Raw genomic sequence first — 16,566 nt, 5'->3', positions numbered from 1 at the left:
ACCCTGCCTCTTCCTGTCGAGTATACAATAGTTCTTCCGGCTTATTTAAAACATTAAACCCTGACCGAGCTAGGGGACCAAAGATGAACTTTTCGTCTGACTCACATTGGTCCCTGCGGATCAATAGGGGATTTTTATAAAAATCATTTTCCAATTTTGTTGCTGTCGCTTCCAGTTGACACTCTCTAAACAAAAAAGCCCAATGTCGGTGCGTTGAAACCAGCTCAACGTATTAATCTTTGGATGATTAGAAGCGCTCTTGAACAGTCTGCCAAATGAATGTTTTTTTTGAGGTTCATCCATTTAAGAATGATCAAATTGTGATATTGAAATATATTGATATCGCGGGACATTTTCGTTTCTTTTGCCAAATGCGGGACGTTTCACGAAACGGAATCTTACGCGGGACATTTCGTTGAAATGCGGGACTGTCCCGCGTAACGCGGGACGTCTGGTCAGTTTAGTCTAAGGTCATACCTTTTGATTGTAACGATTCATTCACTTTGACCATACTATTAAGGATTCATTCCCAAAGTTCCAGAAGACAAAGAAATTCAAAATCTTTTTGATTCAGTAAAACTTCGGCTCCGTACACGGTGGCATTGTTGTGTTTGGTCGAATTTTTTAAATCAGTGAGATCAAAAAAGCAGAACAAATGGACCTTTTCAATGGTAATACTGCTTGCCGTTTTGACGACCATCTTTTATCGGAATGCTCTTCCAATGATACTCTTAAAGACTCAATAAGTACATTCCAACGTGTAGTTGAACTGCTGAAATATTTGAATATTTCTTGTACGATTCCAAAGAACGCTATCATTGTAGGTAAGAAGCTGTTGAAATTCTACTTTGTGTTGATGTGATGTTGAGTGTTTCAATTTTACGAAAATCAAAGAGAATTTCATTCGCTATCCAACTCTTGACGAGTAAAGTTCAGTGTCGGTATTGTGCGTTGCCACTTTTGCTATTGTGCTATTGGTACGAGTGAATCGTGTACGAGTGAAGGTCATTGCTGTCCGCTTTCGACCTGACCTTTTGTGAAGTGGAACGAAGGAACAAAGGAAGCAGCGCTCTTGCAGCGAGCCGGATTGCGGCTGTTGAACTGATTCGGCATAACGGGATCGCCATCGCGTGACTGTCGCAAACGGGATTCATCATCACGTGGCTGCGTAAGCTATTCTTGCGCTATTGTGTTGTCTCCGTAGCGCGTAGCCTCTGTCTCTCCCTGATTAGGGCAGTAGAGCGCATTATTGGAACAACTTATATATTAAGGTACACATATTTATTATTAATATTATTATTCAATTCATTTGTTCATTGTTTGATATTATTATCATAATTTTTTTTGCTATTTTTTTTTAAGATTATTGTTAAAATCAATAATAATTTAGAAATAAGACAGAAATTTTTGTAAAATGGAGAATAGTGGAGGTCTCCAGAGATGGAGATCTCCGATAATGAATCTCATACAAGATCTGGGAAAAAACATAAACGAGTCCCTCATAAGAAAGATAATTCTTCTGGGGACGAATCCGCTCATCCTACCAAGCCCCCCTCTAAGAAAATTGCAAGCCTCCCTTCTCAACCCACTGTTACTTCCACTCCCCCTCTCCCATCATCGATTTCGCTTCCCCCTTCTGATGCTTCCGATCCAACCCAATCCTCGTCCTCGTCCTCATCCTCATCCTCGTCCTCGTCCTCGTCTTCCCCCTCTGTTGTCTCCGCTCCACGTGTCAGAGTTTATCCAGAAGATGCACCTGGAACTGGCCCTTGGGTTGTTTTCCTCCGGCCAAAACCGAAAGGAAAAAACCTTAACGTGTTTCAGATCATGAATGATCTGGCCAGATACACTTCTGTATCTGAAATTCGCAGGGTTAGACCGAACAAATTGCGAGTTGTCGTGAATGAACGGAAACACGCAAACGAGATTGTTGCTGATCAACATTTCACTCTCGAATATCGAACATTTATACCCTCCCATAATGTAGAAATTGAGGGGGTGATAACTGAAACGGGTCTGACGAGCGAACAAATAAAAGCAGAAGGAAAAGGCAAGTTCAAGAAGCTCCCCTCAATGGAAGTGAAAATCTTGGACTGTCGCCAACTCGGGAAACTTTCCCATGATGGGGACCAAACTAAATTTACGCCGTCCGACTCGTTTCGAGTCACCTTTGCTGGTGCCGCCCTCCCTGACTACGTTATGGTGAACAAGTTGAGACTACCTGTGCGACTCTTCGTGCCAAAGCCCATGACTTGCAACAAATGCAAGTCAGTTGGTCACACTTCGGATTATTGTGCCAACAAGGAGCGCTGTGCCACTTGCGGAGAGCAACATGAGGGGAAATCCTGCAGTGCGACTGAGCATAAATGTCCATATTGCGGGGGATCCCCACACGAGCTCTCAGTTTGTGAAAATTACAAGAGTCGCTGGGAGAAACAGAAGCGCTCTTTGAAGGAACGCTCGAAACGCACTTTTGCGGATATTTTAAAGGGCGCTTCTCCACTGGCCCAACAACAACAACCAATCAACACACAAAATGTCTTCGCCACGTTGCCCGTTGACGAAATAGAAGCGGACACAGCTAACGGGGGCACACCGTTCATTTTCCAAGGGAATCCCCGGCGCAAAAATGTGACCACTCCCAAAGTTCAAGGACAAGCCCCTCCGGTGATACCCCCAGTTAGCATGCCTAAAAAATCGAGTGCAGCGGACAAGCAAAATCAGGTTCCTCCTGGTTTCCGTGGGAATAATTCACCTTCGAATGGCCCAGCACTCGAGGGGACATCAAAAACCCCAACTGTCCCTGTTATTCCGTCCAGTTCAACTTCCCAATCGGGATTTATAAAGTTGTCTGACCTTTTGGACCAAATCTTCAAGTATTTTAATGTTTCCGACTCCATCAGAACCCTTGTCATCTCAATGCTTCCAGTATTAAAGACAATTTTGCAACAATTGATGCAAACATGGCCCCTCCTTGCAATGATTATCTCTCTTGATGTATAATTCAAATAGAGAGGTCGGAGATATCACTGTTTTACAGTGGAATTGTCGTAGTCTTATCCCTAAATTGGATACATTCAAAATTTTAATTCATAACTACAATTGTGATGTTTTTGCTCTGTCCGAAACTTGGCTTTCTTCGCGAGATGATATCTCTTTCCACGATTTTAATATTATACGCTTGGACCGTGATGATAGATACGGAGGGGTGCTTTTGGGGATCAATAAGTGCCACTCATTTTTTAGAATTGACCTTCCACCTATTGGAGGGATCGAAGCTGTTGCTTGTCATGCAAACATCAGAGGCAAAGACCTCTGTATTGTCAGCTTGTATTGGCCTCCGAGAGCTGCGGTTAGCCGCAAACAACTTGATGAAATGTGCTCACTCCTTCCTGAGCCACGATTGATCTTGGGAGACTTCAACTCTCACGGAACTGCCTGGGGGGAACAGTACGACGACAATCGTTCATTGTTGATATATGACCTTTGTAACAGCTTCAATATGACCGTTTTGAACACTGGGGAAACAACACGTGTACCTCCTGCTAACCCAAGTGCTCTTGACCTCTCGCTTTGCTCGAATTCACTATCGTTAGATTGCAAGTGGAATGTAATCCAGTACCCCAACGGTAGTGATCACTTGCCAATCAAAATTTCCATCACCATTGGGTCGAATTCTTCTGAATCTATAAACATGGCATATAACCTCACAAGACACATTGACTGGAAAAAATATGCGGACGCGATTGCTCTAGCCATCAATTCCAGAGATGGTTTACCTCCATTGGAGGAGTATAACTTCCTTTCTCGTTTGATCTATGACAGCGCGGTTCGCGCTCAAACGAAACCCATCCCAGGTTCCACCATTTCCCGAAGGCCTCCCAATCTATGGTGGGATAGCCAATGTTCCAAGCTTTATGTAGAAAAATCGAATGCATTTAAAGCATTTCGGAAACGTGGAACCCCTGAAAATTTTCAAACGTATTTAGCCCTTGAAGATCAATTTAAAAACTTAATCAAAGGGAAAAAACGTGCTTATTGGCGAAATTTCGTGGGAGGTTTGTCACGAGAAACGTCAATGAAAAAATTATGGAAAGTGGCTCGAAACATGAGAAATCGCTCTTCAACGAATGAAAGCGAAGAATATTCACATCGATGGATTTTGAATTTTGCACGGAAGGTTTGTCCTGATTCCGCTCCTGTGCAAAAAATTGTTCGAGATATACCACAAGGTAGGTGCGATCTTGATTCCGAGTTTTCGATGGTAGAATTCTCTCTTGCTCTGCTCTCATGTAACAATTCTGCTCCGGGATCGGATAGAATTAAGTTCGACTTGCTGAAAAACCTCCCTGATGTGGCGAAACATCGCTTGTTGAATTTATTCAATCGGTTTCTGGAGAATAATATTGTTCCAGATGATTGGAGACAAGTACGAGTTATAGCTATTCAAAAACCCGGAAAACCCGCGTCCGACTTCAATTCGTACCGCCCAATAGCAATGCTGTCTTGTATACGGAAATTGTTGGAGAAAATGATCTTGTTTCGCCTTGATCGATGGGTTGAAACGAATGGCCTACTCTCAGATACACAATATGGGTTCCGCAGGGGCAAGGGGACGAATGATTGTCTTGCGTTGCTTTCTTCAGAAATTCAAATGGCTTACGCCGAAAAAAAACAAATGGCTTCAGTATTCTTGGACATAAAGGGGGCCTTCGATTCTGTTTCAATAGAGGTTTTGTCGGACAAATTACACTCTCGGGGTCTGCCGCCTCTATTGAATAATATGTTATATAACTTGCTTTGTGAGAAACATTTGAACTTTTCTCACGGAGATTCGGCAGTAAGTCGGGTCTCTTACATGGGCCTCCCCCAGGGCTCATGTTTAAGTCCCCTTTTGTACAACTTCTATGTAAGCGACATCGACAATTGCCTTACACAAAATTGCAGCCTGAGACAACTTGCAGATGATGGAGTGGTGTCTGTCGTAGGACCAAACGAATCCGACCTGAAAGGACCCTTACAAGATACTTTGAACAATTTTTCAACCTGGGCCATTGGGCTAGGGATCGAATTCTCCACGGAGAAAACAGAGATGGTGGTTTTTTCTAGGAAGCATAGACCAGCAAAACCAAAGCTTCAACTTTTGGGTAAACCGATCACTCATGCTATGTCATTCAAGTATCTTGGGGTCTGGTTCGACTCCAAATGTACTTGGGGGCCCATATTAGGTATCTGAGTAAAAAATGTCAACAAAGAATAAACTTTCTCCGTACAATTACCGGCACCTGGTGGGGAGCCCATCCCGAAGATCTTATTATGTTGTATCGAACAACTATTCTCTCAGTGATGGAGTATGGCAGTTTCTGTTTTCAATCAGCTGCCAAAACACAACTTATTAAACTCGAGCAAATTCAGTATCTTTGTCTCCGTATCGCGTTGGGATGTATGCCCTCAACGCATACCATGAGTCTCGAGGTTTTGGCAGGCGTACTCCCACTAATAGATCGCTTCAATTTACTATCTCATCGGTTCCTCATCCGGTGTAAGGTCATGAACCCATTGGTGATCGGAAATTTTGAGCAGCTGATCGAGCTAAATTTTCACTCCGGATTCATGAGTTCATATCATGAATTCATCCCCATGCAGGTTGATCCTTCTTCGTATATTCCCAACCGTGTTTGTTTCCCTGACTACATCAATTCCTCTGTGCATTTTGATCTGTCCATGAAGCAAGATATCTATGGATATTCAGATTACCAACGATCGAGGATCGCTCCAATCCTTGCTCAGTGTATATTGCTGAATTGGCAGCAATTCATTGGGCGCTGGACAGCGTCGCCTCACGACCTGTTGAACACTATTACATTGTAACGGATAGTCTTAGCTCTGTCGAAGCTATCCGTTCAGTGAGGCCGGAAAAGCACTCGCCGTACTTCCTTGAGAGAATACGAGAAATTTTGAGTGCTTTATCCAGACGCTGTTATGTCATTACCTTTATCTGGGTCCCTTCACATTGCTCCATTCCGGGTAATGAGAGGGCTGACTCATTAGCAAAGGTAGGTGCAATTGAAGGCGATATTTATCAGCGTCAAATCGCCTTCAATGAATTTTATTCTTTAGTCCGCAAAAATACCATCGCTAACTGGCAACGCAAGTGGAATGAAGATGAATTGGGCCGGTGGTTTCACTCGATTATCCCTAAGGTTAGCCTCAAACCGTGGTTCAAAAGTCTGGACTTGAGTCGGGACTTTATTCGCACCTTCTCCCGACTCATGTCCAATCACTGTTCGTTAGATGCACTACTCTTCCGTTTCAATCTTGCCAGCAGCAATCTCTGCGTTTGTGGCCAAGGTTATCACGACATCGAGCACATTGTTTGGTCGTGTGAGGTGTATCTGGTCGCCAGATCGAATTTAAAAAACTCCCTTCGGGCCCGAGGAAGACAGCCCAATGTGCCGGTGAGAGATGTGTTGGCTCGGTTAGACCTTGATTACATGTCCCATATATATGTTTTCCTTAAAGCTATAGATCTTCGTGTGTGATTGCCCCTACATCCTTATACCCTCCTTTCCTTCCTTTGCGGGTAATTCGTCCCCTTGCTATAAATAGTAGAATAAGTTGAAATGTAAATACACTATAGATATACGAATAGATTTATAAATTGAGTGTTCATCAACATTGTTACAATTTCCTTATATCCCATCCTTCTCCTAAAAATATGTCACCCTCCTAAACTCGAGTACACCGCGAATAATCGGTTTTCCACCTTACTAACCATAGATGTAAGAAAATTGTTTATATATATAGTTTTAAAATTATATTTAAGAATTCGGCTCCTTTAAACTTAAGTAACTGAGCCTGTAAAAATAAACGAATTAAAAAAAAAAAAAAAAAAGAGAATTTATTGGTTCCATGTACGGACAGAAGCAATTACTTATGATGGATGTTTTCTCTACTCAATTGAAAGATGAAATATAATACGGAGAAAAAATTGCTATTGAAAATTCTTGGATTTTGGCGCCCCAACGAGGCAGCGCCCCGGCAGTAGCCGAAAAATCACCCGGAAATCACAACGGAAATCGGGGTTTTCAAAAAAAAAATTGATCCCAAATGTTTTAGAATTGCATGAAACGTCGAAATTTACTATTATATCGAAAAAAAATTTCGTCAAAAATCGACTTTTCAGACAAAAGCGACCAAGTGCCGAAAAGCCAATTTTTGACAAAACAATTTTTTTCGAGATAACAGTTAATCTCGACGTTTCATGCAATTCTAAAACATTTGGTATCAAAAATTTTTTTGAAAACCCCGATTTCCGTTACTCCCACCTTGGGTGATTTTTCGGTTTTCAGAAAACTTAAATTTTTACATCTGCGACAATAGTAAATAAAGTCCGAATGAGCTAATATTTTGCAGAGGGTATTTTATCGTGCAAATTAACATTTCGCAGGGAGGCCCGTATGATAAATCGATATGACGATTTTCATTGGCACCCTAAACCATTCGTTTTGCCTCGTATTTTATTTTTAGCACCAATTTTTTTTTTGCGAGATAACAGTAGATCTCGACGTTTCATGCAATTTGAAGACATTTGGCATCAAAAAAAAGTTTTCGAAATCCCCGATTTCTTTTACTCCCCCTTGGGAGATTTTTCGGTTTTCAAAAAACTAAAACTTTGACCGCTGTGCGACACTACAAATGAAGTCCGATTGAGCTGATATTTTGCATAGGGTAGTTTTTCGTGGGAATCAACATTTTTAATCAAGTTCGCTTTGAAAATTCGAGGGTCACTTTTTCCCCATACATCCATTGGCACTCTAATGTGCATATCCCATGTTATGAAGGGAAATATCAGTTTTCGAAGTATCAGTTCTAAAATAGGGATGCTCAGCGGTCTGGACTCGGAAACGATAGCATTAGCAGACCGGTATCGAGAATCTAGTGAAGCGAGAATTCTCTTGTAAATTCATGGTTGATAAGGACATCAAAAACCGCAAACCTATCCTCCCAACCCTCCAATACTCCCACCTAACTCTCGAGTTTGTCTAACTCTTCTGATGTCCCCGTTAAAACTCAATCCTCATCCTCGCCTTCCTCTCTGTTGTCTCGACTCTCCGTGTCATCCAGACATATGATGCAATCTGGAGCTTGCCCGTGGGTCAGTTCTATTCCGGCCAAAACCGAATGAAAAAGGCCTTAATGTGATTCAGACTTCAGATTGGAACATTTATACTTTCGTATCTGCAATATCGAAAGTAAGACCATACAAACTGCGGTTTATGGTGGATGACCGAAAGCACACAAGCGGGACCAGCACTTTACGTTAGAGTATTGTGTCTACACCCCTTCTTCTGACGTGGAATTGGCAAGGGTGATAGTCAAAGCGGGTCTGATTTATAATCAGTAAAGTCTGAGTCTGAATTATAATGAGTAAAGAAAATGAGAAGTTCAGAGAACGGCCCTCGAGGACTGTTAAAATCCTGGACTGTCGTCGTGGTAGACAAATATAGACTTCCTGTGCGACTATTCATCTCTAAGCCATGACATACCTGAAATTCAAATCAATGGGCCACACGGCGACATATTGCGCTAACAAGGCGCGCCGCTCCATTTGCTGCCATACATGTGGGCGAACCTTGCAAGGAAATTGTCTATAGGTGTCCGTACTGCAGAGGAATCACACAAGCTCTAGCACACAAGCTGTGAAACACTCAGGAATATCAGGGATAAATCTGTAAAGGGACGTCCCAAACGCACATTTGTGGAAATCCGGACTAGCGCTACCCATTGGCCTAACAACAACCAAAACCATTCAACATACGTTATGTCTTTGTCATCTTGCCATTTGACGAAATGGAAGCGAACGCATCTAACGAGGCCACACTGTTTATTTTCAATGGAAAACCACGACGCTAAAATATGTCCACTCCAAAAGTTCAAGAGTAATTCCATCCGGCTGTACCTCCTGTTATTTGTTTAAAAATCGAGTGCAGCGGACAGGCAAAATCAAGTCCACCTGATTTCCGTGGAAGTGATTCAACTTCGAACCACCCAACACTTGAGGGACATCAAAAACCCAAACTTTCCCTGCTTTATCGTCAATCCCAACTTCCCACTCCATGTCAAGACTTACGTGACAAGGGCACCAGAAAGTTTGATATCAAAGATAACATTTTGAAGAAACTGAAAAAATGATTCTAACTAATAGATTTGTACGCATTTTTGAAGCACCTGCATCGTTCTAGTATAGTAGTGCATCAATTTTAAAAAGAGTTTCGGCATTCGTAAGCTTCAAATATTGTTTGTGGTGAAAAGTTCTCAACCGATTCTCGGGTAATGGATAGTTTGAACCAGGTATATAACTGCGACGAATTTAGTTTACGTTTCAAACTATTAAAATATTACATCAAAAAGTGTTGCAGAATGATTTCTGGCAAAACCGAATAACTTTCATATCGCGTTCCTACTTTATTGATACTCTTAAACTGCCATTGATAACAATTGGAAGATCGAATATTCTTCGATGTTTCAAAGATTTGTCACTTCCAGTTTACTACCAAGTCTTTGCTGTTGCTTGGATGAACCGGCAACTATTCTGAGAATGGTTTCAAAATCGGTTTATTCCGGAAGTTTGTCAGTTTGTAACAAATGCCGATTGCAGTATCTATTGCTCAACCAATGGACCAGGGAATAATTCGAAATATGAAACTAATCTAACGAAAAAAAATAGAATCGATGATCATGTTAAATTCAGAAACATTGAAAAAGGCACTAAAAAAACATTTAAAGGTGTATTATTTTCGATTTTATTTTTTTTGCTATTCGAGTTTTGGCACCATGTTTTATCAACCCCAATCACCAAATCTTGAAAGTGAATAGGTGTGGTGCAGTTAACAAATATTCTTTCAAACTTGTTTATGATTCTTGCTCCTGAGACTCGAATAGTTGAACCGAAAATCGGAGAAGAAAGAATGTGTCGCAGTGTCACATGTTATCAGTGTAGAGAATGGGAAATTTGAAAGAATTGAAGATATTGATTTTAAAGAAGAAGAAGAAGTTAATGAATGCATACAGATATCAACTGGAAATAATAACTCTGAAATAATTCACACAATAACTCGAGTTATTAGATTGAATGCGTAAAACAAATCATTTTTTAGCTCGTATACAGGTTTTATGAAAAAAGCTTTGCAGCGATAATCTCGATATGTTATGTTGCGTTGTGTAATAATATTTCGTATTACAGCTCATTCAATAAGTAATGTAATAATTCTATATAATTCGCATGTCACATGGAAAAAAGTGTTTAAATTATTGACGAATTTACGTTAGAATTCCAACCAGATGGCGCAGCGAGCAAAATGATGATGTTTTGTTTTTTTAGTATGGAATTGGTTTGATTTGTTTTGAAAAATCAGAAACTTTCTACAAATTTCCCGGATTCAAGTATTCTTTCTACGCTGAAAAGGTTAGAAAATCATCATTTTACATTGTTTCATTCATAACATATGACGAATGATTCGATACAAGTGTTATAATTTACATTTTTTTCATTAGGTAAATGATGTATTTGTTACGCTTCAAACATTGTAGTTCCTTCTCGTATCGGCCGAAAGGAAGCCCCTGCATAATCAATGATAGCAACCAACTTGACCAAATTAGTCCAATCGGGTGTTGAGACCATTAAATAAATAGTAAATAGATAAAAATATAATTTTCTTACCACTTACTGATGACATTTAATGGCTAAAATGATTTTAAATAAAAATTAATGAAAATATTCACGACCGAATCACGCTTTCAAGTGATTCAGCTTTGCGTAAATTCGTCAATACATATTGGAAAATAAAACACCGATTTTTTATTGTGAAAAAAAACCTGTTTCGAATATATCACGTGATTTTTTTTGAGCGTGATAAAATCGAGACGCATGTAGATTTCATTTTTCATATTACTTCTCTTCAACAGATACGATTTCGCAAAGCATTAAAATTCCATAAATTTTCTATAAATTCATATCTCCATTGTGATGAGTTTACAGCGGTATCACTATACGACAAAAAAATGTATCGAAAGCGGATGTTTTTTGATATAAAAGTTTTGAATATTAAATTCAATTTGTGAGTAAGATATTTCTCAACTGTGCCTTTAAAATTTCATTTTTCCTAAATAGTTAATGAATTTTCCAACAACTTTGTCAAAAATCATATTTTAATCGGATATCTGAATTTTGAGTTTAGATTTTTAGATAGAAACACTTTTGCTGAAAACATCAACTTTCTATCTATTCAGGTAAAAAAGTTATGGGACATTTTTGGTGAAAAGCACCAAAAAATCATATTTTCGTCCTAACTTTTCCTCTTGATTTTTTACAATTTTACAATGTTTAGAGAACTTTTTTGCCTAGTCAAAACACACATTTTTGACGCACGTTGTTTTTTCTATCTCTTATATATTTGGAGATATTGGAGTTTTTATGTTAAAATTGACCTATTTTTGAACTAGGATATTTCATAAAGGGGCAGATTGGGGCAGACCAAACCGATTACAAATTAAAGTACAAGCAAAATGCTGCAAAACCACACTTCAAGTGTCTGTATCCACCTGTATCCTCAAAAGTTACACTTAATTTAAAGGAAGGCCTCCATCTACGTTATCCTGTTAAAAAAATATGTTATATTGAATTGCTTCTCCGAAGACATCATATACGTAAAATTAACCGTTTTGGAGAAATCCCTCACGATCACGTTTTTGCACTTTTGGACCACTGTGCGGGTTTGGGTTCGATTCCCGTTCTGGCCGTTATTTGGCTTAAAAAATCTCAACTAAGTATTAATGAATTACGCTAGTTAATGCATACGTTGAGACGGCAAAAAGTTCCACAGGGAACATTAACGCCATTCAAGAAGGTGTTTACGTATGAACACCACCGGAGCGTTAGGCATATTTCAAAGCAATCGGGCAAACGTAATGCACCAAGCGTACGTATGCTGTCCAACGCTCGGTCGGACCAAATTGAAGGATCGTCTCCTATGTTTCAAGCTAACCGGGTAATTGGTGGAACATATGTTTGCTTGCAAGAGACCGCCGCTTCCAACGGCAGGTCAGCGGTCTACTCGGATTGCGTCAACTATCGTCGAGAACGGAAGGATTGTAGCGAAGCTCCCGATAACAGTACGCTACACCAAGTTCCAATAAAATCGAAGAGAGTCGCGTCAAAATTTGCTGTTATTCTGCCGATTTGGCATATAATTGTTCAACGCGTTAAAAAAAATTTACATGGAAATCGATTGGTTGATAGGATAAAAAGATAGGTACAGATTGTATTCGACATGAATCGGCTCAGTAGAACTTGAAATATCGTGTACGCCAGTTTGTAAAAACAAGTTTCGAGAAATACGCGTTTGAAATTAATTGTTATGACCGTACTAGATTAGATACCGCTTCACTAAAATGGCTATAGCTCGGTAAATAATGGGAAAAAGTCCTTCCATTATTTACCGAGCTATAGCCAAATTTGAATTTATTCAAATTTTTACACTAGAATACTGCTTTAAGGTAGCCGCACATTGTTTGTCCGGAGATCAAATATTTAACATTTTTCGACAACGCTTGATTTTGATAGCCTTTAGTGGCGATACGAACTTTACACACAATCCAATAGAAGCATATTTCAAAAATTTCCAAAAATCAATAAAAAAGCATCACCGCCATAAACACATTTCCAGAAATACAGTCTATGCACCAATAAAAGAATTTGTTGCTCGTCTTCCAATTCCGGAAAACCTTGTGAGTTTTCCGAAAATAAAGACATATCAGAACAGCAACATTGCTAATTTCTCTTGTCTTTGCAAAGCAGCCATTCGGTGATATTTTTGTACCAAATGATAATTTATTATTGTAAATTTATCAACTACCACTTAATTTTAAGTAAAAATTAATTAGGTTATAAATTCGGTTTACAGCAATCATTGCGGACATCGTGGTTTCTTTGGCACCAATAATCAAAATTACACCAATGGGTTTCGTCAAAAAATATTTTTTACAGTTTGGTCGTTAATGGATTAAAATTACAAAAATTCTGACATTCTTTAGTTGTATCTTTATCATTATCTAAACGCCCTCCTCCCTCACCGTGGACAGGTATGGACATTTTTGTACCCCCTGCCCCCCTTAAAGTTGTCCACGTGGTATGTGGACGGCCCCTTATGTAACTGAGTTTGTAGAAATAAACGATTTATAAAAAACACAATTTTCACGGTAAGTTTGAATAAATAAATTGAAAATTTATGCAACATGGCACCACTGCTAGCAGGGGTTGTCGCGTTTGATCGACTTTAGCTACTCGATCAAATTCTCTCACTTCTTTGCACATCAACCGGCAGACATCTTGAATCTGTGTCCACACACTCTTCTCGTCACTCGCAACAGTACCACGCTCCGAGACGAACGACATTTTCCGCTAGAGATTCCTTCATTTTTGGACCGAATGTCATAAGGGTAAGTGTGTGAGCGGAGAGCCGCCGACGGGCGAGAGACAGACAGGGTTTGCGTAATCACCTCCATGTTAGATAATGGTAATTTTCGACTGAAAATTCTGTTTTCCATTGCAATTTCAGACTGCCGATCCAGAAAAAAACAGTAGAGTGTGACAACGAGAGCAAATTGAAATGTTTTCTTCGGTGAAAACGTTGATGACCGTCGCGGCCCGGGCCGAGCAGGTTCTAGCCCGTGGATATGCAGCGAAGACTGCAGCTAAGGCAGCTGCCGCTGCTCAAGGAAAGGTGGTGGCCGTTATCGGTGCCGTCGTGGATGTGCAGTTCGATGACAATCTGCCACCAATTTTGAACGCCCTGGAGGTCCAGGGACGTAGTTCTCGACTAGTGCTAGAGGTTGCGCAACATCTGGGTGAAAGCACGGTCCGTACCATTGCTATGGATGGTACCGAGGGTCTGGTGCGTGGACAACGGGTGTTGGATACTGGATCTCCAATTAGGATCCCGGTCGGTGCTGAGACTCTGGGTCGCATTATCAACGTCATCGGAGAACCAATCGATGAGCGTGGTCCGATCGAAACCAACCTGTCTGCCCCGATTCACGCCGAAGCGCCCGAATTCATTGAGATGAGTGTCGAACAGGAGATTCTGGTTACCGGAATCAAGGTCGTCGATTTGCTTGCCCCGTACGCCAAGGGTGGCAAAATTGGTCTTTTCGGTGGCGCCGGTGTTGGCAAAACCGTATTGATTATGGAGCTGATTAACAACGTCGCCAAGGCTCATGGTGGTTACTCTGTGTTTGCCGGTGTCGGAGAGCGAACTCGTGAGGGAAACGATCTGTACAATGAAATGATTGAGGGCGGTGTCATCTCGCTGAAGGACAAGACTTCCAAGGTAGGTTACAGTGATTTATATTGTTACGTAATTCAGGATGCTGTGTTTCCGAACTAAAAGTTATATTCTTGCTAAAACTGTAATTATCTGTGTGGATCGTAAAATCAAACATGTGAACAATTACCTCTCCATTCGCAGGTCGCCCTGGTGTACGGTCAAATGAACGAACCCCCCGGCGCCCGTGCTCGTGTTGCTCTGACTGGACTGTCCGTTGCTGAGTATTTCCGCGATCAGGAAGGACAGGATGTGCTGCTCTTCATTGACAACATTTTCCGCTTCACTCAGGCTGGTTCGGAGGTATCCGCCCTGCTCGGTCGTATTCCATCGGCTGTCGGTTACCAACCAACTCTTGCCACTGACATGGGTAGCATGCAGGAGCGTATTACCACCACCAAGAAGGGATCCATCACCTCGGTCCAGGCTATCTACGTGCCGGCTGACGATTTGACTGATCCCGCCCCGGCTACCACCTTCGCCCATTTGGACGCCACCACTGTATTGTCGCGTGCCATTGCCGAGCTGGGAATTTACCCCGCGGTGGATCCTCTTGATTCCACCTCCCGTATTATGGACCCGAACATTATCGGTGCCGAACACTACAACATTGCTCGTGGTGTGCAGAAAATTTTGCAGGATTACAAATCCCTCCAGGATATCATCGCTATCCTTGGTATGGATGAATTGTCTGAGGAGGACAAGTTGACTGTTGCTCGTGCTCGTAAGATCCAGCGTTTCCTGTCGCAGCCTTTCCAGGTTGCTGAAGTTTTCACCGGTCACGCCGGCAAGCTGGTCCCACTGGAGGAAACCATCAAGGGATTTACCAAGATCCTGAACGGTGAGCTGGATCATCTGCCAGAGGTCGCCTTCTATATGGTTGGTCCCATCGAAGAGGTCGTAGAAAAGGCCGAGCGTTTGGCCAAGGAAGCCGCCTAAGGTAGTAATGCTGACCGGGCATATTAGAAACAGTAACTAGCCGTCAGTAGAAGGGAGAGCACAGGAAATTTGAATGGGGCTTCGAAGGGGATTCTGAAATCCTCCCACTTTGTTCGGAGTTTTCTTCCAGCTTCATTCTTTCTCTCGTCATGATAATTCCAAACGAAATTATTCTTTTCAAAATGTCCTAGATTGTTCATGGAGCGTTCGAATAATGGAAAGTGATGGCCATAAGTAGCAACAATATGATAAAAATACAGATTTATAGCATTGATCGTGAAAAAGAGTTGTTTCTTCGAATGAAAGAAATATAGTCCGTACAGAAAGTGTGTGAACATACAAACTTGTACACAAATTCAGATTATGCAACGTCTGTATTGATAGTTCACGTGAATTGACTAACTTCTCTCGGAATCTTCAAACGAGCGTATAAGTTGCCAAAATTACCAGAAGTATTAGATAATCGATTTGTTCACAATGTTGAAAAATAGTTCTCATGTTACGTCTATAAACGTTAGACAGAAGTTATTAGCACATCGTTAGTTCCAATATTTTGATTATCTGTGAGAATAGGGCAACTCATAGAACACAGTAATTGTATGCATAACGTGCTTTGACGAGTTGTCTTCATTGTGCATCTCATGTGGTGTTTTCATATTTGCATTTAAAAAATAGTCGAACAACTGTCACATTTTGCATATTGTGATGTGTCGATGAACCGGAATGAAGCAAATCGGAGAGAGATAGCATCAAGAGAACATATCTCTCTTGAGCAAAATTTGGTTGCCAACATTATGCGCTAGGAATGAGAGTCAAGCTAATTCAAAAATGATCAATATTGGGTAGAAATGTAAACGTCAGTAAACTCTATGACATTCAACTCGCAGAATTAGTCGTAGAGAGATGGTAAAAATGGAAACCTGACTAAATCTTTCACTTCCATATACAGTAATCGTTTGCTAACTGATCCTGGTTTAACTGGGCGAACGTTAACTGGTCCTTGGACCAGTTAAAAATAGAGATGGGCAAACCGTTCATGAACTGTTCAAAAGAACTAGTTCACCAAAAAGAGTGAACGAACGGTCGTTTTTTTTTACTGGGCAACAGTTCACATGAACTGCTTACCCAGTTCAGAACGAACTGTGTACGAAGACCGCTGGCTGAACTGTGTATACCAGCCGGGTGACGTCTTTAGAGAACCCCCATTGAACTGACAGGAGCCAACATATTGGGTATCCCACTG

At 41.0% G+C, this 16,566-nt stretch overlaps 1 protein-coding gene across 1 annotated transcript; it reads left to right on the top strand.

Annotated features, from left to right (window-relative positions):
* Nucleotides 1–13,368: 13,368 nt before the first annotated feature.
* Nucleotides 13,369–15,607, top strand: LOC129770091 (ATP synthase subunit beta, mitochondrial). Its single transcript, XM_055772719.1, has 3 exons — nucleotides 13,369–13,500; nucleotides 13,620–14,390; nucleotides 14,529–15,607. Exons 2-3 carry the CDS (start codon nucleotides 13,671–13,673, stop codon nucleotides 15,321–15,323), a joined length of 1,515 nt encoding a protein of 504 aa, XP_055628694.1. The 5' UTR covers nucleotides 13,369–13,500; nucleotides 13,620–13,670; the 3' UTR covers nucleotides 15,324–15,607.
* Nucleotides 15,608–16,566: the final 959 nt, after the last annotated feature.

Source organism: Toxorhynchites rutilus, chromosome 2 (assembly GCF_029784135.1).
Source record: "Toxorhynchites rutilus septentrionalis strain SRP chromosome 2, ASM2978413v1, whole genome shotgun sequence".
Lineage (NCBI taxonomy): Eukaryota > Metazoa > Arthropoda > Insecta > Diptera > Culicidae > Toxorhynchites > Toxorhynchites rutilus.
Note: the sequence above shows the minus strand (reverse complement) of the source record. Positions and strands in the feature narration are given on the sequence as shown.